Genomic DNA, 26,874 nt, shown 5'->3' on the forward strand with positions numbered 1-26,874 from the left:
TTTCGTTTGTATTTGATAAATATTGTCCAATTATGGACTAACTAGGCTCAAAAGATTCATCTCGTCAATTCCGACCAAACTGTGTAATTAATTTTTATCTTTATCTTCATGCATATGTCTAAAGATTCGATGTGACGTCTGAAAAATTTTGCAAAATTTTTTGAACTAAACAAGGCCCAACTTGTGTGGTCAGTGGTTCTCTGAAAGGAAGGGTCCTGGAAAGCAGAAACGGTCACGCAGCCTGGCACGTCCGTCGCACGTGCATTAGAGGGAAACTTTTGGAGCTAGTGCACACGAAAATACCATGGCCTTATTTATCAGATGCGAGACATTTTTAACATCACATTTCTGTACCTTCCCTTGCAGGATATATCCAACAGAAAGACAGTCGACGACACACAAAAATCCAAAAAATTTTGCAAAATTTTTCAGATTTTCAGTCACATCGAATCTTTAGACGCATACATGAAGTATTAAATATAGATAAAAATAAAAACTAATTGTACAATTTGGTCGGAATTGACGAGACGAATCTTTTAAGTCTAGTTAGTCTATGATTGGATAATATTTATCAAATACAAACGAAAGTGCTACAATGTTGATTTCCTAAATTTTAGAACTAAAGCCGAAGCTCAGTTTTTATTCGACGACGCCAGCCGAAGTGATGTTTTTAGGTCTTGTTTAGTTCCAAAAAATTTTAGGAAATCAACACGGTAGCACTTTCATTTGTATTTGACAAATATTATTTAATCATGGACTAACTAGGCTCAAAAGTTTCGTCTCGTCAATTCCGACCAAACTGTGCAATTAGTTTTTATTTTCATCTATATTTAATACTCTATACATGTGTCTAAAGATTCGATGTGACGAGGAATCTAAAAATTTTTACAAATTTTTTTGCGAAAGATCCGAAGTACCGAACCGAAGGACGTCATATCATATGCCGTTGATGCCTTGTGTTCAGGGATAGGTCGCCAGCCATGGCGATTTTTGCAATACGGAGTAATCATCAAAAGTGGCGTCATTCAGCTAATCAGAGAACTAATCTCTCTCACCCTGCGACCTAAGATAATACATTGTCGCAACCTCCAAGCCGCACTGTTCTAATCGAACGCGAGTTTGACTGTTCTCGAGTTCCATCTTGTGGTGGTGGTGCTCCGTCTGAGACTTGACTGGACCTGACCCAACTGACATTTTCGAAGCAAGTAGTAACAGCTCGAATAAACAATCAACCTCAAAACTATAAACGGTGTGCAAATACTCTCTACAAATGTGCGCTAAATCTAAAGGGGTTACGCGCTACACACATAGGCAGCACAACATTGTCAATAAGAAAATGCTACTGACAGCCTGTTCGCTGGTCTGAAAAACCATGGCTAAAAATACTGTTCGTTAATTTATTATAAAAGAAAAATACTGTTGGCTGTCAGAAAAAATACGGCTGATTTGAAGTTAAATAAATAAATAAAACACTGTTGGCTAACCGAAGTACCGAGTCGTACCAAAAGTAAATAAATAAATAAATAAAAATAGGCACGTCAAGTCTTAGGTTAGGTAAAATGATCATATAGTACCATTCAAAGGTTAAACGGGCTGTTTCACAACCCACAAGCACCAGTTTGTCCAAAGTCAGTTAAGCAAACCCATGTTGACCAACGCGGGGAGACTAAATTTCAAAGTACCAACCCAAATGGTAAAAGAAACAGAACTGGTGACTCAGGTGCGACATTTAGCTTTACTGAAGGTGACACACTGAAATAAGTATCTGCAAAAAGACTGCAACTTTTGTTTAGTTAAAGCTGTACCCATACGATTAACTGAATAAACCCATATAGTGTACCATAACCATAACAGATCAAATTGCTTCACCAGGAAACCAACAGTGCGCATCTATTGGAGTCATGGGACCACGCCTCAAAGGAGGATTATTTCTGCGTCCTTGGATGCTCTTCTCATCTTCAGGATACGTTTGAGGGATTCTTTGTCCAGTTTGTTGTTGTCCTTTATTCGCGCACTTCTAAGTACAGTTGCATCTTTAAGCAAAAGTTCCAAGAAGCCTGACTCTGCACAGGAGCCAGTAAAGTTGTTCATAACAACTGTATAAAGGTTCTTGAAGAGACAATCCTGGTGATCAATTGAGTCCCAGAAATTCGAGGTTGGTGCAGAATAGCCCCTGTGCATAAGCTGCAAAGTGAAAAATGTTAATAACAGATGGAGATTCATGAGATGTAGCAAGGTGAGGATTTACATCAGCCGTACCTGTAGCTCCATGCGTCGCAAGTTGGGAGCAATCTGAAACAAACAGTGAGCAGCGTTTGCTTCCTTCAGGTTACCAAGGTCAAGCTCCAGGGTTATCTCCGTCAGCCGATTCAACAATCTTGATAGTTTACCAGGCAAGATTCCATGCGCTGCACACTGTAAAGTAGCAAGGTGTCACCTAACATATGACTCAGTGGTTAGATAATAAAAATCAGGGCATGCACTGTGGCAGCTTCTTTGTTCGTACCTCAAAAGCGTGCCCGAGTAATGAAATATTTTCAATATCTAAAAGAGAACCAATGAATTGAGAAAGATTAAAGTTGGACCCAGCCCTTGGGACATAACCAGTGTTAACTCGCAGGTTAATCACTGCTGAAGAGACATGTGGCGTAACAAGATTGAGATGTTTAAACATGCCATCAACTCTTAGGACTTTGAGCTTTGTTGAGTGGATAGTGATATCAGCAAAGCTGAGCAACCTAGAGAGAATAAGTTCCTCTAAGTTCGGGCAGTTTGCTACTAATTCCCCAATATTGTTTTCCGTTGCACAGAACTCAATAAAATGAAGGGTATGCATTCGCTTAAAGCCTGTAAACAAAGATGGCAACTGAAATATACAACCTTGCAGGCAAGCATATTCCAATTCCGCACATGAGAAGAAAGAAGAAGGAATTTTGTAATTCCTCCATATCCTTGTCTTAATTTGAATTTCTTTAATTCCATTTCTTGACAGAATAAGCATCCACCTATGGATGTGTCCTCCAGGGGAAAACGTATGAACTCGTCGGGCATTCATTTCAAACTTCAGAATAGGGCCATAGTGGAGGGAGAGAAACGTATGGACGAAGGAGGCAAATCTGACACTGTCACCATCTTCATTACCATTGCCTAAAGCAAAATCATCTTCCCTGAACATCAATTCAGTCATTGAAGCCCATGTGTATCTCCATTTCCTTGACAAGAGACATGTTCTTATAGCTTCTTTTATTGGTAAATAGCAGAGAATTTTGTCTTTGATAACATCAGGTAGATTACTGATGATATCAACATTTGCAACAGATTTATGTCTTTTCTTTTGGGAACCTCCACGATCCATTGGGCATACTTCTATTGCGAGAACCTGCACTTGCGATGTGATAAAAACAATTCATAAATATCTAAATCGAACACATGAAGCGTATTATCTATGTCAATAAAAACAGATAAGACCCATACGGAATTACTACTGGATTCTTTACCAGTTTTAAACCCAAGGTTTTACATAGCATTTTTTTTCTTGAACACGCAGGAGAGCTGCGTATCTTTTATATTAAGAAGGAAAAAGGGGTATGAGAAAACCCCAAAACAACAAACACAACACCTCAACACACCCCGACACACACGGCCACAACAAGCCCACACAAACTAACAAACAACAACTCCCAGAGACACACAGAGACAACAAATCCACTCACACACAGAGTCAAGCAATTAGGCAACACCAAGTATCCGTTCAGTCAACAAGGCTATGCCCTTTGCACCTGCTAGACCCCATAACTTTGCTTCTTCATGGACAGAAGCTAGGATGCTCTGCAGAGTAGGTGCAGCCCTATCAAAGACACACCAATTCGGATGGTTCCAAAGCAACCAGGCTCCAAGGATAATTAAAGAATTGAGACCCTGCCTATCTTGATCAGCGACAATCTCATTAGATCGGCACCACCAAACTTCAAAGGACGGCTCAACCCGTTGCGGAGCGAGGGTCTGCAGTCCAAATTTATGTAAGAGCTCAAACCAGGATTGCCTAGAGAAGACACAAGAAACCAGCAGGTGATTGATGGTTTCCTCTTCCTGATATCACACAACAAGCATTTCGGGTGATGTTGAAGACCCCGCCGAACAAGACGATATGCAGTCCAGCACTTATTATGCACGACCAACCACATGAACAAACGGCATTTGTTAGGAGCTCAAGCTCTCCAAATATGCTCCCATGGACTGAATAAAATGGCACCTTGAAAGAAACCCTGATAAGCTGATTTTGCAGAGTAGACACCTGAAATCACTGTGAGCATTGTTTGAGGTGTTGCTGTGTCCTGTAGTGCTGTTATGGGCCTGGTACTAAGCCTATTATAGGCGCCCTAATCGGCTAGGTGCCTTAGGGGTTAAGATAGATTGATAAGGCAAGGATCACCGTTGATTGGGTGTTTCTATAAACCCTCCTGGATCCTTGCCTATATATTGTACCCTGTACCTTGTTAATCAATCATCAATCCCGAGACCTATTCGCTCTCATGGTATCAGCCGCCTTCTGATCCTTTTCTCCGCTGCCCTACCCGCATGCAGGCCAGGCCCTCGTGACGCACTCCCGCGCGCAGCCTTCCCTCGCGCGCCCTTCACCCTCTCGCACGCCGTCCCTCCCCGTGCAGCGCCGCAAGCCCAGTCATGGCATCCACCCCTCCACCAACCTCTCAGTCGGATACCACTGATGCCTCCTCTGCGGGGGCTGCCGTCCAGGCTGATGCAGTTGGCCAGCGCCTCGCCCAAGAGAGCACGCGGCTGCTGCTGCCGCCATCACGCCGGAGTCTTCTGGTGCGCCATCTGGAGGTGCGCTGGTGCCTGATCTGCGCGCAGCCATGCTTCACCACGAAGCTGTGGCTCTCCTCAAACTCCACTCTCAGGCCGTTGCGGTCAGCAACACCCTGAACCACGTCACCACCATCCTCGACGTCGATTCCGGTAATTTCAGCTGCTAGTGCGATCAATTTCTGCTCATCCTCGGCAAGTTCTCACTTCAGGGCCATGTCCACGAGGATCCCTCAGACCCGATCTCTCCTGATTGGGCTCGGATGGACTGCGTCGTCAAGTCCTGGATCATCGCATGCTCACCAATGATCTAGGCGAGATCATCTCCGCCCGAGGCTCCACTGCCGGCACGCCTGGCCCGCCGTCGAGTCGCAGTTCCTCGGCAATCGGGAGGCCCGCTCCATTCAGCTGGAGACGCGGTTTCACAACTTCATCCAGGGCGACCTCTCTATCACCGAGTACTGCCGCAAGCTGAAGAAGATGGCCGATGATCTCATAGCCCTCAGCGAGGTCATCTCCGATCGCACCCTCGTCCTCAACGTCATCTGCGGCCTCAACAAGCGCTTCAGCCGTGTCGGGACGCTCCTCCGCCGGGCCAAACCCTTCCCCACCTTCCTGGAGGTGCGTGAAGATCCCGTCCTCGAGGAACTCACCATGGAGAACCGCAAGGAAACTCCAGCCGCTGCACTCGCCACCTCCACCACTACCACCCGACCCCTGCGTCCTCTGGTCCAAGCTCCGGGGGCGCTGGTGGGAGCTCCAAGGCTCCCAACAACCGTCGCACCAAGCGCGGCGGTGGCGGCAAGGGCCACGGCAACAACAACTCTTCAAGACAGGGCTCCACACCCCCTGGTGGCACGACGCAGCTGCAGCAGACTGCCGGAGGGCGCCTTTGGCCCAGCTTCTACAATCCCTGGTCTGGCACCATCCAGATGTGGCCAGGGGGCCCTCGTCCACCTCTGGCGCCCATCCCGGTGCCCCCTCACCTCCAGGCGCAGCACCAGGCACAGCAGCAGCAGCGCAGGCGCTTGCTGCCCACCAGCAGGCTGCTCCCACTTGTGCTGGACCATGGGTCACTCCGGGGTTTTAGAGCATCCCGAACCGTTTGGCAAATAGGCTTTGCATTCATGTATTTGAAAAAAAAATTAAAAACCACCTATCCAACGGTTTGGCAATTGGGCTTTGCAATTTTGTTAACTTGGCAAATAGAGGGGAAGGACTCCCATATATGCCAAGCCCCTCCGCACTTGGTATCGCGTCCCTCGCGTGAAATCCGTCGCCCCCGCGCATGGTCGTGCAACTACTCCCTCCTCCCGCCGCCAGATTTTCTTTTTTGCCAAGTGATTAATGTCAAATCATTGGAGATTGCCTCTTTTCACCTTTGCCATATTTATTTGAGACTTGGCAAACTCCCTCATTTGCCAAATGAACTATGCAAAATGGTTGGGGATGCTCTTACAACCCTATGACCGGCCTCCCCTCCTGGGATCCGACGGAGCTCGCCCGGCATTCAGCACGACCTCGCTAACCCCTCCTTCGAGCAACGAGTGGTACTTCGACACAGGTGCTACTTCACATATGTCATCTCAGTCTTCTTCACTTTCACATGTTCTATTCCTGCAGTACCCTGATCCTTTATCTATTGTTGTCGGTAATGGCTCACTTATTCCTGTTACTGCCACTGGCTCCACAGAGTTATCACCTACTTTACATCTTAATAATGTCCTTGTGTCTCCACAAATTATTAAGGAATCTTATCTCTGTTCACCAATTTACTACCGATAATAATTGCTCTGTTGAGTTTGACCCCGCTAGTTGTTCTGTGAAGGTTCTTCCATCTCGAAAAGAGATCGTCAGGTGTAATAGCTCTGGACCGCTATACCCTCTTCACTCCTCACCTTCCACCAGCACTTTCCTTTGCTGCTCAGGGCTCCTCTCCACTGTGGCATCGACGTCTTGGGCACCCCGGTCATGAGGTCGTGCCAAAGCTCACGTCTTGTTTTTCATTTCCTATTTAGGATTGTTCAGATTTATGTCATGCTTGTCAACTAGGGCGCCATGTTCGTTTGCCCTTTCCTGTGTCCACCTCTCGTGCATCAGCAAGTTTGATCTCATTCATTGTGATATATGGACATCTCCGGTTGTCAGCATTTCGGGTTATAAATACTATTTGGTCATACTTTCAACACGCTTGCTCACTTCATCGCCCACGCCTCCACTCAATTTGGCGCTCGCATCAAAGCTGTGCAGTGCGACAATGGGAGAGAGTTTGACAACTCCAGCACCCTACAATTCTTCCTCACCCAGGGCATTCACCTTTGCATGTCCTGCCCTTACACCTCGCCTCAAAAAGGTAAAGTTGAACGAGTTATTCGCTCTATCAATAATGTTGTTTGCTCCCTGCTCTTTCAGGCATCCATGCCTCCCTCCTACTGGATGGAGGCCCTTTCCACGACGACTATTCTTCTCAACATATTGCCCACCAATACTCTAGAATTCTCCACGCCTCACCTTGCCCTGTTCGGCAAGCCACCCACATATGATCATCTACGAGTCTTCGGTTGCAAATGTTATCCCAACACATCCGCCACTGCTCCTCATAAACTTGCCCCAGGTCTGTCCAATGTGTTTTTCTAGGCTATTTCGCTCACCACAAAGGGTACCGCTGCCTTGACCTATCATCTAATAGGGTCATCATCTCCAGACACATCATCTTTGATGAAACAACCTTCCCTTTTGCTGAGCACCATGGTCCTAGTACTCCTGCAGACCTCGAGTTCCTTGCTGATGACACTACTGATGTCGTGCCCGCTCCTATTGGACCGTTGCACAAGTTTTTGCCTGCAGGAACTCCACCCAGTGCCTCCGACACCCCAGCGCCTCTGCCGGTCCCTCCACGGCCGTGCCTGGGGCACCCCTGGAGCTTCCATACGATGTTGATGATCCTCCGACGCCCGCGCTCTACATCCCCCTGCGCTGCAAGCATCGGGGACTCCCACCGCGCCATGCACGACCACAGAGCAGAGTGGTGCACACAGCGACGCCTCTCCACGCCTGTCGTACGTCCCGCCCGTGCTGCGCGCCGGCTCGACGTCCTCTGCGCCATCCACGGGCTCCGCCGCGCATCCTCAGGCGCCCCGTGGGCCTCCACTGGGGTTTCCACCTCTTCGCCTGGCTCGCGACTTCACATACCACTACTCGCGTCGACTGCGACCACCACTGGCCGCCCCGACTGCTCCTGCACCAACCATCCCGCTGCCCAAGGGCGCGGTTCTTGTTCCACCGGTGACCAACTAACACTCCATGGGCACCTGTTCGAAGAGCGGCTTCCTGATGCCCACCTCCTACCATGTTGTGCTTCTCTCTCCGGTGTCGAAGACCTTCCGAAGCGCTCTTGCTGATCCCAACTGGCGAGCAACTATGAAGAACACAGTGCTCTCCTCCAAGCGCCAGAACACAGTATCAAGATAAAGTGCTGAAGCCGAGTATCGCGCGGTTGCTAATGGAGTTGCAGAGGCGACCTGGCTGCGCCAGCTTCTTCGGAGCTGCATGCCCCTCTTCGGCGCGCCACACTGGTCTACTGTGATAACATCAGTGTCGTCTACATGACCTCCAACCCGATGCAACATCAACACACCAAGCACATTGAGATTGATCTTCACTTCGTTCGGGAGCGAGTCGCCATCGGTGATCTTCGTGTTCTGCATGTTCCCACCTCCTCGCAATATGCAGACATCTTCACCAAAGGGCTGCCTACTTCAGTGTTCACAGAGTTTAGGTCCAGTCTAAACGTGCAGAGTGGTTGACGTTTCGACTGTGGGGGCGTGTTAGCAATAGGTGCCCTAATGGGCTGTTATGGGCCTGGTACTAAGCCTATTCAGCTAGGTGCCTTAGGGGTTAAGATAGATTGATAAGGCAAGGATCACCGTTGATTGGGTGTTTTTATAAGCCCTCCCGGATCCTTGCCTATATATTGCACCATGTACCTTGTTAATCAATCATCAATCCCGAGACCTATTCGCTCTCACTAGGCAATATAGCATAGTAAAACCTTGTAGCATCCCTGATGACTTAAAAACCATGACTGTGAGGTCCAATAAAGCTCATTGGAGAGGTAGTAGAGCTTAAAGCAGTCCATGGGCAGCCCAGGATCTTTGTAACGAGCTTAGGTTGTGCCAAACCCAATGTCAGAAGCTCATGTCTCAATTTGAGCTAGATGTTTGACGCAAATACATCTGGTCTGGACGAACTAACATGAGGTCACAAACTTTTTTTTAAATATGAATCTGTGTAGTGTGTACACTCCATTATGGGGAAAAATAGTTTATATTTGGGAAGAAAAAACTATCTCAAGCTTAGAAACCAACATTGTAAACCTGGGCCAAGTTCAACATTATGTTTTTAGGTTATAAGGTTAGGCTTGCCTGTGGCTTGAATGCTTCTATATCACGGTTCACGGAAGATTCCTGACACAGCAAGTTCTTTTAGGTACTAAACTAATGTGTATCCTTTTTTAAAACTTGATATATATTTAAGTGTTGTTTGATTAGTGCACTGTAAAGGCAAACATAAAGGGAAATGAATACCACTGCAACCTGAAGAAAGTAATCAAATACATGGATTGTTTGGTCCACGTGAGGTAAGTTGCTTGCAACGTGATCTGTTTGCGGTAGGATGTGTGGAGTAAGGGCATTGTATAGGGCGGGGTCAGGTCACGCCATGAGCTGAATACAGCACAGCCAAACCAAATGGAAATTAACAGTAGAGGGTACTATTGTGAACCGTTTACAGTGCAAAATAACCCAACCAAACAGCACCTTAATCAAACCTTATTAATTGAATACAATAAAATCACTATCCAAAATACATTTAGTCAAAGATGCATTAACTGTAAATGGAAGAATCATTAAAAAGTAGAACTTATTGATATATATGAAGTTACATAGGTTATGACAACACTTGTTAATTTAATTAGAGAAAATTTGCAGAACTGGTTTTTTAAAAATTTCCAGAGCAGATTTTAATTGGAATTATGTCTAAACATGAATGCACATTACAAAGTGAGAAAGAGAAGTAAAAAATTTCATACATGGCATGAAATGTGCTAGTTAATTTAATTAGAGAACATTTGCAGAACTGGTTTTAAAAAACTTCCAGAGCAGATTTTAATTGGAATTATGTCTAAACATGAATGCACACTACAAAGTGAGAAAGAGAAGTAAAAAGTTTCATACATGGCATGAAATGTGCTATAGCTACAAGCTATTCATCATTGAACAGTTCTGTTACAGGACATAACATTTGGCAGCTTATATCTTCAGCTGACAAAAATGTGTAGTCTGAATTGCTTTAGTACTCCCTCTATTTCAAAATTTTGTCAGTACATTCTATAACAGAGAATTATTCTATAAATGTCGTATCTACAAAGAAGCTGTATTCCACATGCAATCAGATGGAAGATTTGACAGACGTGTAAAAATAAGATATTGAGGCAAACTTTCAGTTGAAATGCAGCAAAAGAGCAATGAAGACCATTATACTTCAGCCGGCAGTAGTTTTAGGCTCAGTCATTATGCTCCCTCAATTAGCCCATCATATGAATACTTTGACCTACTGAAAATAAGAACCACAAGAAAACAACTCTAATCTAAACCAAGTTTGTCTCAATAGTTTATACTTCTAAAAAAAAAATCTCCAAAAACGGCTAACCGAACTGGAGATTTTTTTTCACGAACAGTGCAGAGAACTGTGCATCATTTCATTAAGGTAGAAAAAAATGTTACACGGGTCCAAGAGACCCAACTCACGCACCCCACACCCTGGACACGACTCATCACGAACAGAAACAACCAAATGCCGAGAACTGGAGATTGCATGGAAATGGATTATCATCGCCTCATCGGTGCTTCCATAATGGTTTCTGAGCCTATTCACCAAGAAATCATTTATACACAATATGAAATGCAAGTGTATTTGTGTTCAGAAGTCAAAACTTTGGGCAGGAAAACGAGGGAAAGCTAGAAGCATATTCAGCACTTCTATGGCGATGCACGGCCTATATGAGTTGCGGGACAGGGCAGAGCCTAACGAGACGCGAGAGGCAGAGGCCCAACCGCCCAAGCGACTGGTAAGATAAAGGACGAAAGACGACGGGACCTTACCTCGCCTGGGGTTTGGGGTTCCGGCTCGGCTGCCCCCGATCTCGTCCTTGCCCCGGCACAAGCAAGTTGGTTTCGGCCCCTTCTTTCCCTTCCTTCCTTCGCTGCCGTGGTATCCGGCGCCGCCGTCGAGAATCCGCAGGGCAGGACGGGGCAGAAGATCGTCGGCGCCTCTAATGCGTAGCTGGACTGCGACCGAGCGCGGTTAACTGGGGCAGGCGGGGGCAATCGACGAAAACTCCTGCCGCGATGCACAGACCAGCCGGCCCGGTGACGCGCCGGGGATCCCGAACGGGGACCGAAGGAGAAATCACGGTGAGGGCGTGGCACCGCCGCACCGCTCCCCGCCAGCGATAGGTTGTGTGGTTTTCTCGCCGAAGCGCGGCGCAAAGCAATCGGGCGCAAGCGCGAGAAGCCCGTGCGGTGCTCGCTGGCCACGCTGGGCTGGAGCTGCGTGCAAGAGAGCTCGGCCTAGAACGTATTTGGGCCTAATCAAGCCGAGTCGTTGATCCTCCCCATTTTCCCCATTTGCGCGTGGAAAAAAAAAAATCTACTTTTCCGTCTTTCCTCTGTAAAAAGACAAATCACCTTCCTCAGCTTTCAAAACGTGTATTTTGCCTCCCTAAAACAGTTTCGAATGCTGTTTGCTACAGTAAATGGTGGTTTGCTATAGTAATGATTGTTATGTCTTTTTCTTTTTTTAATTATTTTGAATGAATCTTTAAAAAATGATAAAAAATCATAAAATAGGAAATCCTATTTTGTTGAGCTCCATATGAGTAGAGTTACACAGTAAACATATAATATTGTATGCTTTAGTACAAAGATTTTGCTATGAAGGTTTTGTCTTTTTTATTTATTTGGCTGAATCTTTAAAAAACCATAGTAAATCACATAAAATCGTAAAATATAAAATTCAATTTTATTGGACTCCACATGAGTAGATATACACATTGAACATATGATATGGTATGACTTAGTCCAACAAAATAATTATAGAAGATACAACTATGAATTATTGCAATTAATTACATAAAAGAATAAATATAAAACTACAACAAAAAGTTTGTATTAAAGCATATCATATTATATGTTCACATATAAATACATTCACGTGGAGTCTAAAAAAAATTAGATTTTCTATTTTACATTTTTCTATAATTTATTATGATTTTTTAAAAATTTAGCCGAAATAGATAAAAAGGAAAAGACAAAACATTCATAGCAAAAACTTTGTATTAGAATATATCATATTTTATATTCGCTGTATAAATCTACTCAATGGAGTCCAACAAAATGGGATTTTTTATTTTATGATTTTTAATGATTTTACTATAATTTTTTTAAAAAATAACCGAAATAAATAAATAAAAGACAAAATCAGCGTCACTGTAGTAAGATCATCATTCATTATAGCAAAACTGTCTTTGAAACCGTTTCAGGGAGATAAAAATGTACAGATTGAAAAATTGAGAGAAGTGATTTATCTGGATTTAAAGTTGAGGAAAGAAAAACGGTCTTGGGTGAAAGTTGGGAAAGTAAGGCCTTGTTTACTTCCCAAAAAATTTCAAGATTCTCCGTCACATCGAATCTTGTGACACATGCATGAAATAATAAATATAGAAAAAAATAAATACTAATTACACAGTTTACCTGTAATTCACGAGATGAATCTTTTGAGTCTAGTTAGTCTATGATTGGACAATATTTGTCACAAACAAACGAAAGTGCTACAGTAGGCAAAACCAAAATTTTTTGTAAACTGAACAAGGCCTAAAAATATAGTTTTTCCTTTGTGCATCTAGTCACGTGTTGAAGCAGTGGAGCAACTCTGGTCGGCCCGGCTGTAGCTCGATGGCTGTCTGTGGGTATACCTGGGCAACGGGCCGGCCCGGCCCAGCACAGCACGACACCGGACCGGCTCGGCACGTTGCCTAACGGGCTGAGGGGGCACGTCATGCTCTGTGGGCCGTGCTTTACCGGCCTGTGGGCCTAACCTCCGGCCTAAGCACGGGCCTGTAGGTCTTTTTGCGTACCTGGCTGGCCCGTCAGGCACGGCAAAAATGGAGGGCCGGGTCAGCCCATAGCCCGTTGAACAGATAACATATCAATAAACATAGATTTAAAAGCAGATTTTAAACACATTCATCAGTTCATCACTTCATCAGTATAAAGAACACATTCAAATACAGATGACAGATGTAGAGAATAGATTTAGATATCAAAATGAGTTGTTTTGTGCAATGTCGCTATTTGGCGGGCCGGGCCGTGCTGGCCTGCGGGTCTGAAGTGCGGCCCAAGCACAGATGCACCCCCGTGCTGTGCCAGCCCGAGTCCAATGACCTTCGGGCTGGGCCGGCTAGGGTCGAGCTAAAATAACGGGCTTTGGGCCGTGCTCACGGGCTCGGGCTGCATACCCAGATAGGTCTGTGGGGGAGAAAAAGGTGGGCTGTTCGTGGCCCATTTTTTTCTTTATGTCTCTTTTTTCTCTTAAAATCTGTTAGTCATTCAGCAGTGTTTTTCTCTCACAATAAATCAACATGGCAGAAAGTATTGTTGGCTAATAAGCTATGATAGAAAATTGATTTATTGTGAGAGAAAAAACACAGCTATTCGGTTGATAAACCCAAACAAACAATACACAACATCAATTTGAAGGACACACTGGCACTAGTGGAGCTACATGTAGGCTAAAAGGAGCCATGGCCCCTCCTCGCTAATTAAAAACTCCATAAGTAGCTATTAAGTTGGTGGTTAAAATTAATAATTATGCATATTATGTAAAAAATTAGTGATAATGACTCCCACTTGTTTTCCTGTCAAGCTCCGCCGTTGCACACTGGATAATCTTACAGCTTTTGATCACTGGTCTGTTGCCCCACTCCAAACAATAAGGCCTTGTTGGGCTTGTTTACTTGTAAAATATTTTGCAAAATATGAATAATATCAATTTCGTTTGTATTTGACAAATATTATTCAATTATAGACTAACTAAGCTCAAAAGATTCGTCTCGTCAATTCCGACCAAACTATGTAATTAGTTTTTATTTTCATCTATATTTAATACGTCTAAAACTTTACAAAGAATCTACAAAATTTTACAAAATTTGTTGAGAACTAAACAAGGCCCAGTAAAATTTTAGGATTTCGGGTATTGTAGCACTTTCGTTTGTATTTGACAAATATTGTTCAATCATAGACTAACTAGGCTCAAAAGATTCGTCTCACAAATTATAGGTAAACTGTGTAATTAGTTTTTGTTTTCGTCTATATTTAATACTTCATGCATGTGCCGCAATATTTTATGTGACGGAGAATCTAAATTTTTTTGCAAAATTTTTTGGAACTGAACAAGGCCTAAAGCACATTATACGTCTTGTTGGCTTGATTTTATGAGCGCCACTATATTATCCACCATTCCAAACGGAAAGAGAAGAAACCAAACCGTGTTGCGTGCAAGACTTCCAAAGCGGCCGCGTCCGGAGTCGGCCAATGCAATGCGCTCCGCTGCCGAGAATCCCACGGAAATTTCCCCAAAACAGCCAAAATCGCACGGAAATTCCCCGCGATAGCTCAAAACCACTCAAAAGCCCCTAAAATCCCAGCTGGTTGAGCGCGAACACCCCACAGCCGTTGACTCCACCTCCTCGTCCACCTCCTCGCTCTTCTAGTCTCCTTGGTTCCCCCACCAGCTGCGCGCAGCCTCGATCTCCGGCCGGCGATCGAGATGGCGGAGGCGGTGGTCGGCTGGCTGGTGTGCCCGATCATCAAGACCGTCGTCGAAAAGGCCGCCGCCGACAGGATCAAGTGGATGGGCGACGGCGTCCCCAAGGCGCTCGAGCGCCTCCGGAGCACGCTGGTCCATCTCCAGACCGTGGCGAGCGCCGTCCAGCTGCGGGGCTCCACGGACAGGTGCCGGAACCTCCGTGCGTGGCTGCAGCAGCTCATGGACGCCGTGTACGAAGCCCAGGACGTCCTCGACGACTTCGACGACCCACACCCTGAATCCTCCGTCGTCAGGTTCGGCAAGCGGATCTTGGGCGCCGACGAGCGCGTCAACAGGCTCAAGGTCGTCGTCGCGAAGCTGGAGGCCATCCACGATGGCTCTTCGATGCTGCTGTCAGCCACGGAGACCATCGCGGCGGCGTCGGTGTCGCGCCAACCGAGCGGCAGCAACCACACGGGCCCCATGCGCCCGGACGAGGACGCCGTGGTCGGGCGCCAGAAGGAGCTGCAAGAGATGGTGTCCTGGCTCGTCGACACGCCCACGCCCGACGCCGACGCCAAGCCCGTGTCCGTCCCCATCGCCGCGATCCGGGGCCATGGCGGGATGGGGAAGACCACGCTGGCGCAGCTCCTGTTCAAGGATCATAAGGTAATCTCCGCCTTCGAGCTCATGATCTGGGTCCGGCCTGACGCCAAGGACAACGAGTTTGAGCTCGCCAGGCAAATCCTGCAGTCCGCCAATGTGGATGTGCCCGACAGTATGAAGAACTTCCACAGGCTACAAACTGACCTCCAGGAAAAAGTCTCGTCGCGCAAGTTCCTGCTGCTGATTGACGATGTCTGGAACAGGGAGGACATGGACATGAAGGGGATTGACTACCGTGAGATGTGGGCTAAGGTGCTGGCACCCCTCAGGCACGGGGAGCCAAAGGGGAGCAAGATTGTGGTCACCACCCGGCAAAAGATAGTGGTGACAGCGCTTAAAGCACGCGAGTTCTACTTGGGAGACTTGCCAGACAATGATATCTGGTCTCTGTTCACAAGGTATGCCTTTGGTGACGACAACATTGATAAGCAGTCTCCTGAGCTGCAAGGCATTGGGAGGAAAATCGCTGAAAAGCTCAGGGGCTCACCATTGTTGGCGAAGGCAGTCGGACAGATGCTGGGAGGAAGACGCAGGGAAGACCATTGGAGGAACGTGCTTGAGATGGACGGCTTCGATGATGTTTCCAAAACATTGGAGTTGTGCTACCAGAATTTACCAGAGCACCTGCAACCATGCTTTGCAATCTGTAGCTTGTTCCCAAAGAACTGGAGGTTCAAGCGCGATAAGCTGGTGAAGATTTGGATGGCCCTTGATTTCATCCAGCCAACTAGTGGGAAGGTCCAATTGGAGGATGTTGGAAGCGAGTACTTTGATCAGCTTGTGGATAGGTCATTTTTCCACAGGCAAAAGGTGGGGCGTCGGAGGTATTATTACATCCATGACCTGATGCATGATTTGGCCGAGAAGATTTCTCGATTTGATTGCGAGAGAGTTGAAGATGCAAAGAAAGAGATCCCCAAGACAATTCGGCACTTATCTGTTTCCAGTGATAGTGATACGGTGGCACAGCTCAAGAGCCGATGTGACCTGAAGAGATTGCGCACACTACTGATTCTCAAGAACCCTTCCTCTTCGTTGGATCAACTGCCAGGAGATTTTTTCACAGAGCTGAAAGGCCTTCGAGTTCTTAGTCTGGAAGGCTGCAATATCATTCGTCTATCGGAGAGGATTGGAAACCTTAAATACCTCAGATACCTGGCACTTTGCAAATCAATCACCAAACTTCCACAAGCACTGACAAAGCTCTATCGTCTTCAAACCTTCAGTAGTCCTAAGGGGTCTGGCCTTGAGGTCCCAGAACATATTGTAAACCTGACACGTCTGCGACATTTGGACATGGATACATCAAAAATCACTGGCATTGGGAAACTGGTTCACCTGCAGGGATCAGTTAAGTTCCATGTTAAAAATGAAGAAGGCCATACTTTAGGAGACTTGGATGGTATGAGCAGTCTGCGTAAAGAGCTTCATATAAAGAACCTTGATGTTGTAACAAAGCAAGAAGAAGCCTGCAAGGCTGGATTAAAAAGGAAGGACAATGTTAAGGTATTGGAATTAGAATGGAACTCGACTTGTAAGAGTGTTCCCTCTGTTGAGGCTAAAGTTTTGGATGGTCTTGAGCCGCACCAATATGTTAAAAGGCTTATAATTAGAAGATATCATGGTAATAGATCACCAAACTGGCTGAGCACAAGCTTGAAGGTGAGCAACTTCAACTTCAAATACCTTCATTTGATCAATTGTAGAAAATGGGAGGTCCTGCCTCCTCTCGGGCAGCTTCCATGTCTCAAGGTTTTGCATTTGAAAGAAATGTGTTCAGTGAAAAAAATTGGCCGTGAATTTTATGGAACCAATCCAATTGCATTTCCATATTTGGAGGAACTTGAATTTGATGATATGCCTCAGTGGGTTGGGTGGACCCAAGAAGAGAAGAGCACTGATATGTTTCCTAAACTCCGCAAGTTGACGATTTTGAACTGTCCTCAGTTGATTAAGGTGCCTCAGCTCCCTCTATTCGTGCGGAAGGTCTCAGTAAAAAATACAGGATTTGTTTCACAGCTAAAACTATCCTCCTCTTCCTCGCCATCAAAAGCGCGCAAGTTTGCATTAGACACATGTTCTGCCACTGTCCTTACAAATGGCTTAATGCACAAGCAACAACTGGAATCAATTGCTATTTTGACTCTGAGGAACTGTCAAGATGTAAAGTTTGAAGAGCTTCATGTGTTGACTTCCTTAAAGAGGTTGCAAATATCTCATTCAAGCATAAATGATGAGCAGCTATGCACTTGTTTGAGGGGTTTACAAGCGCTTACCTGGCTGGAGATATCTAATTGCAACAACATCACATGCCTTCCACAGATGGAAAGTTCAGACTGCTTAACAAAACTTCACGAGCTACACATTCAGCAGTGCTCTGAATTTTCCTCTCTACACTCTATGCCAAGTTTTGAGGCACTAGAAAGTGTATTGATCGAAAATTGCTCCAAGATCACCGTGAAATCTTTCCCCACCAACTTCAACAGCAACACCACTCTGAGAAAACTGAGCATAATGAATTGTGCTGAGTTGGAGTCATTGCCAAGTGGCTTCCCATCTTCTCTGCAAGTGCTTCATCTAATTGGGTGCAAACCAAATTTGATGAACCAACTACAACTCAAGGATGGACCAGAATGGGATAAAGTAGCTAGTATTCCCATAAAACAAATACGTTGATTAGAAGCTTTTTATGCAGATCAATAGGTATATCGTGTACCATTAGGAAGTTTTAGTTGTTTGTTTCATCATTATTAAGAATGTCAGCTTTCTTGCGAAATAATATCTGTATCTGTAATCAGTAAAATGTAGAACTTTGCCCTCTGCACTCATGAGTTAATCTTCTTACAAAATGGTAAATCAATGAGTCATAGCACGGCTGGTGCCTTCTGGATTTGTGCTGACAATATCCACCTTTCGCTAAAACGTTTTCAGATAAGAATCTGGCTTCCGTCACAGTGATGCACTGTGCTAACAATCTGTATCTGAAATCCTATCATGCAGGACACAGAATACCGATCGAAGCATAATTGCCAACAGCTTTTCTCAGCTGGAACTGTTGTTTTAGTGTTCTGAAACAGTACTGTAATGCACTTGTGTCTGTGCCCACATTGGCTTAAGCATCATTTCATTTATATTTCTGTCAAAGATGGTGTTGTGACCGTCAGATTTGTAAACTCTCACATGATGTGATGCCATTTTGCTTACAACTCGTACAAAACCATACATTTAACCAGTCCCATCCACACATGTATCGAAGAGCTTCCACATGTTGTTTAACCCTAAATTGTAACTCAAATGGTTGTACGTGTAGGACTCTGATGCAGTTTCCTGAGCTGTGAACAATATTATTTATCCATCAGCAAAATGAAATTTGTTCTATTACAACAAACAACAATAATATTGTTATTTCCATTGAAAAAAAAACTACCTTCTAATCTGCTTTGCAAAACAGAAATACCTGTACTACTACTGACTGTAACACTGAAGCGTACATACCGCTAATTCCACACCACTGACGGAAAAATGACCCAACTAACACTGAAACGGACATTACCCCTAATTCCACACCCCTGACGAAAAGGGACCCAACCCAACTATTATTATTTGTTATATCTATTCCAAGCCCCATCAGGGGTTTGTTATAGATTTTTTTTTAAAAAAAAACAAAATCTTTAAAACCAAGTTGCATTTGCTTCGGTTCATAATAGCATTTCTACTGTCTGGGCAGTGAGTGCTATTAGATAGGAAATTTGTGAGTGCTCAATACACCCTTTGTAGTTCATTTTCTGTCTAACCAAGCCTAGACACCTCACATTAAGGAGACATTTGCTATCCTATGACCTATGGAAAGCTGAATCCAATGCATAAGATCACATAATAGAATCCACACCCCATCAAAGCAAAACTCCATCCGGAATGTAACCCAAAGTATCATATCTTTACCTTTTTTTCCTTGTAAGAAAGGAACAATAGTGAATACATCAGTTGACCAAATGGTATTACTGTACAAATGACAAATAAAAAAGTAACAGACTATACATGTTTGTTAGGATACAAAAATGGAGTGCCGCCAACCAGGGATCAGCAAACAAACCAACAGGTAACAGCTTGAAGTTCTTAAGGATGTGCACAACCAGATTCTTGATCCACCAAATTGGATTTATTCTGACACCAAATCACAGAGACGGGTTGAGTTCAAACAAATTCTAGAGCTTGAAGTTGTTGAGTTGCTCTTTCCTTGGAGAAAAAAATTGCACTTCATGTCTGATCCTGGGATTGATTGTAAAGTTTGATTCTGAAAGCACACCAGGAAGCTGGTTGCCTAATTAACCAAACAACCTTGCAGGTTAATCCTTCACCCCATAATTCTTTCTCCTATGAGAAATAGAGTTCAACTCTTATGTGTAGCCTTACACACCAATCAAGGCCTTAATTGACCTTACTCCACAGCATGTTTTGGATGTTTAATTGTAACGAATTTGCTAACACGGCCAAGATGATTATCGTGGAACAACAATATAGGTATGTCACGCACCTCAAGTTGTTTAAGCCTGTATATACTCTTGGGAAGTTTGTTAGCTATACCACTGAAAGCTAGGTAATGGAGATGAACCAACTGACTGATGGTTTCAGGTAATTCTGCAATATCTGATTCACTAAGATCCAGAACCCTCAAGTTCTTAAATTTGGCCAAAAGTTTCCTAGGAAAATGACTTGAGGATAATGATGGGCTTCTGAGAACTAACAATGTCCGCAGCCTTCCCAGCCTGTATTTGCTCTTCAGCTGTGGTAAATAATCAGTTGAGATAGACAGGTGACGAACTGTTGGTGGAATCACAACAGGAACATCCTCATTAATTTTCATGCAATCATGAGCGGAGAAATGCTGTGCCAAACTGTGCATTAGGTCATCCAGGAAGTAATACGTTTGCTGGTCTTTATTTGCAGTCCCAAAGAAGGACCGTGATAGAAGATCATCGAAGTATTTTTGCCCTAAATCTTCCATCCCTTTCCCTTCATCTGTTGGTGGTTGAATGAAACCGAGAGCCATCCACATTTTGACCAAATCATAGCGATTAAACCTCCAGGTCGTTGGAAATATGCTGCAATATGCAAAGCAGCGCTGGAGGTGACCCGGCAATTGTTGGTAACTGAGTTGGAGGGAGGAGATAATGATATTATCACTAATTTCTGTGTTCATCAGTGCTCTCCATTTCCTTGTGCTCCTGGTGCTACTTATCATTTGCCCAATAGCTTTAGTAGCTAAAGGTAATCCCTTAACATTCGCAACAATAGCTCCTAAAATCTCTTGCAACTCGGGTGGAAAATCCATGGGTTGCCCACCCAAAGCAACTTCCTTCAACAGCAACCAGCAATCACTGCTTCTTAACCTGTCAAGAGAAACCACATGAGCCGCATTCAGAACCTCAGCTACTAGCTTCATCCGAGTGGTCACCAAGACCTTGCTCCCGATTGCCGCAGATCTAAGTGGCGCCAACACTTTCTTCCACATGCTCCTATTCTCTTTCTCGGTTTTACCCTCATCAATCCAAACATCATCAAGTACCAGGAGGAACCTCTTAGATGCAACCAATTTCTCAAGCTCCTCCTGCAAACTATCTAAACTGGAAAGACCATCATCACACGGTGCATCATCTGCACAGCCAATGGACTGTAGTATCTCCCTGGTGAGCTCCACCTCATCTGATCTATCCCAGACGCAGACCCAAGCTCTCATACCGAACCGCGCTTCAATCCTCGCATCGTTGTACACGCACTGAGCAACCGTGGTCTTGCCGACGCCTCCATGGCCAACCACTGCAACAACCGGAGCAACCGAACGGCACGTTTCCTCGCAATCATCGACGAGCCTGGCGACTATGGAGTCGCACTCCTCCCCACGCCCGAATACCTTCCGCTCCGCGAGCACGGAGCCGGTTACCCGGTTCGGCGACCGCACACCGCATCCCGCCGCGGCGCTGGCCCTGCCAGGTCGCAGCCGCTCCGAATCGTCGCGGGCGCGGTCGAGCCTCTCCGCCAGTCGCCTGAGCTTCCGTCCGGGGCCACGGAACGTGGCGTACACGCAGGCTGAGAGCGGGGGGCCGACCTGGCGCCGGCTGTGGAGCTCGTCTAGGATGTCCTCGGCGTCGGCCACCGCGTTCCTGAGCTCGAAGAGCCAGGCGTGCAGGTCGGGCACCTCAGGATCGCCGGGCGTGAGCCACCTCCAGCGCTCGAGCTCGCGGGCTACGGGCTGGATCCGGTGGAGCGCCGCCGCGAGGGCCCCCAGCGGGTTCCGGGGCCCGGCGGCGGCGCGGGAGAGGGCGCTGGCGCGGTCGGCGAGCGCGGCGACGTCCTGCGACACGGGCCACGGCGCGGGGGCAAGCATCGGCGCGAATTGAAGGCTGGGCTGCGACGGATCCCGTGGGTTTGCGCCGGTGAGGGGTGGGGTGGGGATTGGGGGGAAAAAATTGGCGGATTCTCCCTTGGTCGGTCGTCGCTTTCGTGTGGCTTTGGTTGACCACGCGCAGCCCCTGCTGTGGTCTAACGTAGAGAGTAGAGACAGAGACTTGGGAAGCCGCGCTGGGCTGAGAGTCGAGCGCGTTCGCCGTTGGGCCAACGCACCCCGTGTGACGGTGTGAGCGAGAACAGGGACTTGTTTAGTTCGCAAAAAAATTTACAAAATTTTTTAGATTTTTCGTCATATCGAATATTTAGATATATACATAAAGTATTAAATATAAATAAAAATAAAAATTAATTGTATAATTTGGTCGGAATTGACGAGACGAATCTTTTGAGCCTAGTTAGACCATAATTGGATAATATTTGTCAAATATAAATGAAAATGCTGTTATTCCTATTTTGCAAAAAAAAATTAAAGTAAACCAGACCTAGATATGAAAACGGATGAGATATCACTGACGCCTTGTTTAGTTCTAACAAATTTTTAAAAAAATTTTAAATTCTTCGTCACATCAAATCTTGTGATAGAATATTAAATATAGATAAAAATAATAATTAATTGTACAGTTTATCTGTAATTTACGGGACAAATCTTTTGAGCCTAGTTAATTCATGATTGGACAATATTTATCAATGCAAACGAAAGTTCTACGTGTCCATTTTGTAAAAAATTTTGGAACTAAATTTTAAGATTTTTCATCACATCGAATCTTTAGATGGATGCATGAAACATTAAATATAGATAAAAAATAACTAATTACATAGTTTGTCTGTAATTTACAAGCCAAATATTTTGAGTCTAATTAATCCATGATTGGACAATAATTTTCAAATATAAATGAAAGTCCTACAGTAGCCAAAAACAAAAAAAAATCCCCAACTAAACAAGCCAAAACAGTTTCCTCAGTGAAGCTCAAAATGGTCGTCTCCGCAGAGGGATGGAGCTGTATATTTGCATGGGTGCAAATAAGCTTCTTAGACCTTGTTTAGTTCGTAAAATTTTGAGATTTCGGATACTGTAGCACTTTTGTTTTTATTTGATAAATATTACCTAATCATAGAGTAACTAGGCTCAAAAGACTCGTCTCACAAATTACAGGTAAACTGTGTAATTAGTTTTTATTTTCATCTATATTTAATACTCCATGCATGTGCCGCAAGATTCGATGTGACGAGAAATAAAAACTTTTTAGCAAAGTTTTTTGGAACTAAACAAGACCTCAGTGAGTTTATATGCATAGAACGAAGTTAGGATGAGGCACAAAAGGGCAACAAAACATGCCTATTTTGAATCCTAGTATTAGCACAACTGTGCCACTACTACATATAAGGCCTTGTTTAGTTTCGAGAAAATTTTGCAAAATTTTTCACATTTTCTATCACATCAAATCTTTAGACGTATGCATGGAGTATTAAATATAGATGAAAATAAAAACTAATTGCACAGTTTGGTCAGAATTGACGAGACGATTTTTTTAAATCTAGTTAGTCCATAATTAGACAATATTTGTCAAATACAAACGAAAGTGCTACAGTATCAATTTCCCAAAAAAAAATTCGGAACTAAACAAGGCCTAAAGGTCATCAGAGTCTGTTCGTGATCCCCCGGTTTTAGCCCTCGGTGGTGAATTGTCGATCATAATTAACATGATTAACATCGACAGTTCAAATCTGGTGGTGGTGAATGAAATCACTGTTGGTTTAGAGTTTGATCCGATTATGGTGTTTTAGTCCTTGTTTAGTTCACCTCAAAAATAAAAAACTTTTCAAAATTTCTCGTCATATTGAGTCTTGCGGCACATGCATGAAACATTAAATATAGTCAAAAACAAAAAAAACTAATTTCACAGTTTGTCTGTAAATCGCGAAATGAATTTTTTGAGCCTACTTAGTCCATAATTGAATAATATTTGTCACAAACAAACGAAAGTGCTATAGTGCTTCGAACTAAATTTTTTTTGAAAAATAAACAAGGCTTACTCTCAGGCGGTTTCAAATCTGTATCTGGCAGTGAACACTTAATAATCATCACCAAGGGCACCATTACTTGGCGACCAAATCGAACCACTACCTGGTGAGTATAGTTGCGTGATTAGTCATATATCTTGTTCGATCGGTCATATATCTCTTACTCTATGCTTTGGATATTGTCGGATTCACCTTAATCCATATGTGTTGCTGTGAATTAGAGTAAAATTTAATTTAAATTCCACTCCAATCCACCTAAACGTATGTAGATTAATGTCCGACTACATCAAATAAAGCCTAATGAATATTTATCCCAAAGCGCATCTCCCGCGCACAAAATGTGCACATAGAGTTTCAGTAGGCACACGGCTGCATGTGTCGGCACCATGTACTGCTCTAATCCATATATTTAGGACACCTGAGAGCAACTCCAAGAGAAGAGCTATTCATGTTATGTATTCTATATTTGACTATTTTGGGAGAGAAAAGAGAGTCCAACAGCTATTGTATTTGGTTTGCTAAAATAGCAAGTCATCTATCCCGGATTTCTCGCATGGTAAATATAGCTTGCATATCCCGCTAGTTATATGATTTGCAGTATAGAAAGACTATTGGAGATTTTTGTTTTTTACATGATTTTCTATTTTAGAGGTTGGCTAAATCTTGAATTTAGCCATCCATTTTTACCAACTCTCTTGGAGTTGCTCTGAGGTCAAGATTGTTGCCTGGAGCTTCGACCCAAACAGCGAATCTACAAACATGTATAAAAAAAACTCGAATCTACAATTAAAATCACGTTTGCACATAAAAATCTGAGCAAAATTGATTGAATTTTTTCTTGAAATGACTCGGTATGACAGTAGGCTACTTCGTGCAATGGTGTGGCTATATTTAAATGTGTGCCTCACGTCAAAAGTTGCACCCTAAAATTTTAAAACCCTATCTATACATTAAAGTTTTCATGAAATTAACTGAAATTAGTTGTAGGTAACTCGTTAAGGCGACTACTTCATGTAGATTAGTGTTGATAAATATATATGTGAGCCCCACGTCAAAAGTTGGATCAGCCCAGGAAGAAACAGTACTTCACTTGTTCTGGGGATGTCCATACGCACAGCAATGTTGGGGAACTCTTGAATTACATAGCACAAGATGGGGAAACACTGCAAAACATTCATGCACTGAGAACTCAATTACAATCCCAGTTTTTCATGATAGTAATCATCTTGATGAGTTGGACGATTTGAAAAGCAAGAAATGAAGCAATCTTCAACAACAGACTAATGTCAACCCAAGAATGCAAAAGAGCCTTTTTAATGGAACCGGCAAAGGTCTCTTGCCGTATCAAGACAAGTCTAAGCCTCCAATTTGAACAATGGTGTCAACATTTTCAATAGACTGCTTGTTAGCTCTAATTTTCTTCATCTCCTTTTTTTGTTTCTTAACTAAACTTCACCTGCCTTCCTGTTCCTTCCTGTAAGTCTTTTATCTTGTAATTTCGGAACCCTCCTTTTTTTTTAATAAATTTCTGCAGGGGCGACCCTCCAGTTCACTCAAAAAAAAAGTTGGCGTTAAAATTGAAAATGATACATTCACACTTTAAAAAATTAGTGAAATAAAATTTTGTTGCATGCTTCAATATAACAGTTGGTACCTTACTACAGTAAGATCAAAATGTGGGTCCCACATTAAAATCCAAAACTCAAACGGCCTTTGTATTATCTGAACCACCTATTTTTACAAACAGATGATTAATTAAGCTAAGGATTTGCCCTCGGATCCCCATAGCCTTACCCCATTTCTATTGGATAAAAATAACTTTACCTATTTCTTACTTGAATGAAATGGTTAAGGATTTGAATATGGATAACAAGTACCCACCGATCAATATAGACGTACTCCCTCTGTCTTTAAAAACTTTAATTTGTAGAGTTGTAGGTCAAACTTTTAATTTTGATCTAATTTCTAGAAAAAAAATATTATGAGTTATAATACCAAATTAGTACTATTAGATTTAGCATAGAATATATTTTTATAAAATATTCATTTTATATCATAGATATTGATGCTCTATTATGTAAAGTTAATCAAACTTTTAAAACTTTGGCTAACATGAATTCTAAGAATTGAAGCTTTGGCTAACACAAATTCTAAGCGGATATGTTGGTACTTACGAAATAAATAGGCTGCCGGCAATATATATTCTGTAGAAACGTCGTAACTTTGAAACGTCGTAACTTTATCAGCAGCAAGTGCATCTGTATTTATAATTCTGTTGATTGCTTTTATTTTTAGCGCTGTCACGTTTGTCCGACTCATTCAGTATATATTCCCTCCGTATTAAAATAATTGTTGTTTTGAGTTTTTTATCACAAGTTTAACTAGCTTTATATAAAAATACGTACAACATTTGTATCTCTAAATAAATCTATTAAAAAAATTAGATTTAAAGATCTTTCTGATGATACTAATTATATACCACAAGTATTAATATTTTTAAATATATATTTAATTAAAGTTATTTCTTAAGAAGCGAAAACGACAGTTTAGGATGGAGGAGTATATATCTTTGATTTACTGCAAGTGTGATTTCCACCGCACGTCATATAAAAGTTGTTTTAGAAGTTAAAGAGTACTACCATGTACTGCCCCATAAATTAGGCTTTGTTTAGTTCGCGAAAATTTTTAGATTTAACTACTACAAAGTTTTCGATTTATTTGGTAATTAATGTCTATCATAAACTAATTAGGTTTAAAAGATTCATCTCACAAATTAAATATAAACTGTATAATTAGTTATTTTTATCTATATTTAATATTTCATGTATGCGTACAAATATTTGATGTGATAGCATAAAAAGAAAATTTTTAGAAACTAAACATGCCCTCAATGATCAGAGTCAAAAAGTTTGACTGTCTGCCGTGCACGCACGACCGGGCTTTTTGGTCTTGGACCAGAATAGTTTCCAACTGGCAAAGTGCTCCTTCACAAAACACTGACCTCTGCCCTGCGAGATGCCTATGCAGCCAGGTGCAGGGAACAGTGCAAGAATCTTACCGTGAGCTCCTACGACAACGTGCAAGTGTAGT

The 26,874-nt window shown here is 43.5% G+C and overlaps 3 protein-coding genes across 4 annotated transcripts; 1 reads left to right on the plus strand and 2 right to left on the minus strand.

Moving 5' to 3' along the window:
* Positions 1,551–11,434, minus strand: LOC8076959 (F-box/FBD/LRR-repeat protein At1g13570). Of its 2 annotated transcripts, XM_002441053.2 has the most exons (4): positions 10,986–11,434; positions 2,507–3,379; positions 2,260–2,415; positions 1,551–2,184 (listed from the first exon to the last, which is right to left on the minus strand). In XM_002441053.2, the coding sequence occupies exons 2-4, from the start codon at positions 3,353–3,355 to the stop codon at positions 1,915–1,917; spliced, it is 1,275 nt and encodes a 424-aa protein (XP_002441098.1). In that variant the 5' UTR covers positions 3,356–3,379; positions 10,986–11,434; the 3' UTR covers positions 1,551–1,914. The 2 variants fall into 2 exon arrangements, with proteins under 2 accessions (XP_002441098.1, XP_021303682.1); XM_021448007.1 differs by lacking the exon at positions 2,507–3,379 and having other exon boundaries at positions 10,986–11,429.
* On the plus strand, positions 14,437–18,246 carry LOC8085137 (putative disease resistance protein RGA3). Its single transcript, XM_002439760.2, has one exon. It carries the CDS (start codon positions 14,710–14,712, stop codon positions 18,028–18,030), a length of 3,321 nt encoding a protein of 1,106 aa, XP_002439805.2. The 5' UTR covers positions 14,437–14,709; the 3' UTR covers positions 18,031–18,246.
* LOC8076961 (putative disease resistance protein RGA3) lies at positions 19,793–21,739 on the minus strand. Its single transcript, XM_002441054.2, has one exon. The coding sequence runs from the start codon at positions 21,737–21,739 to the stop codon at positions 19,793–19,795; it is 1,947 nt and encodes a 648-aa protein (XP_002441099.1).

The sequence above is a fragment of the Sorghum bicolor genome, chromosome 9 (assembly GCF_000003195.3).
Source record: "Sorghum bicolor cultivar BTx623 chromosome 9, Sorghum_bicolor_NCBIv3, whole genome shotgun sequence".
NCBI classification, from domain to species: Eukaryota; Viridiplantae; Streptophyta; class Magnoliopsida; order Poales; family Poaceae; genus Sorghum; species Sorghum bicolor.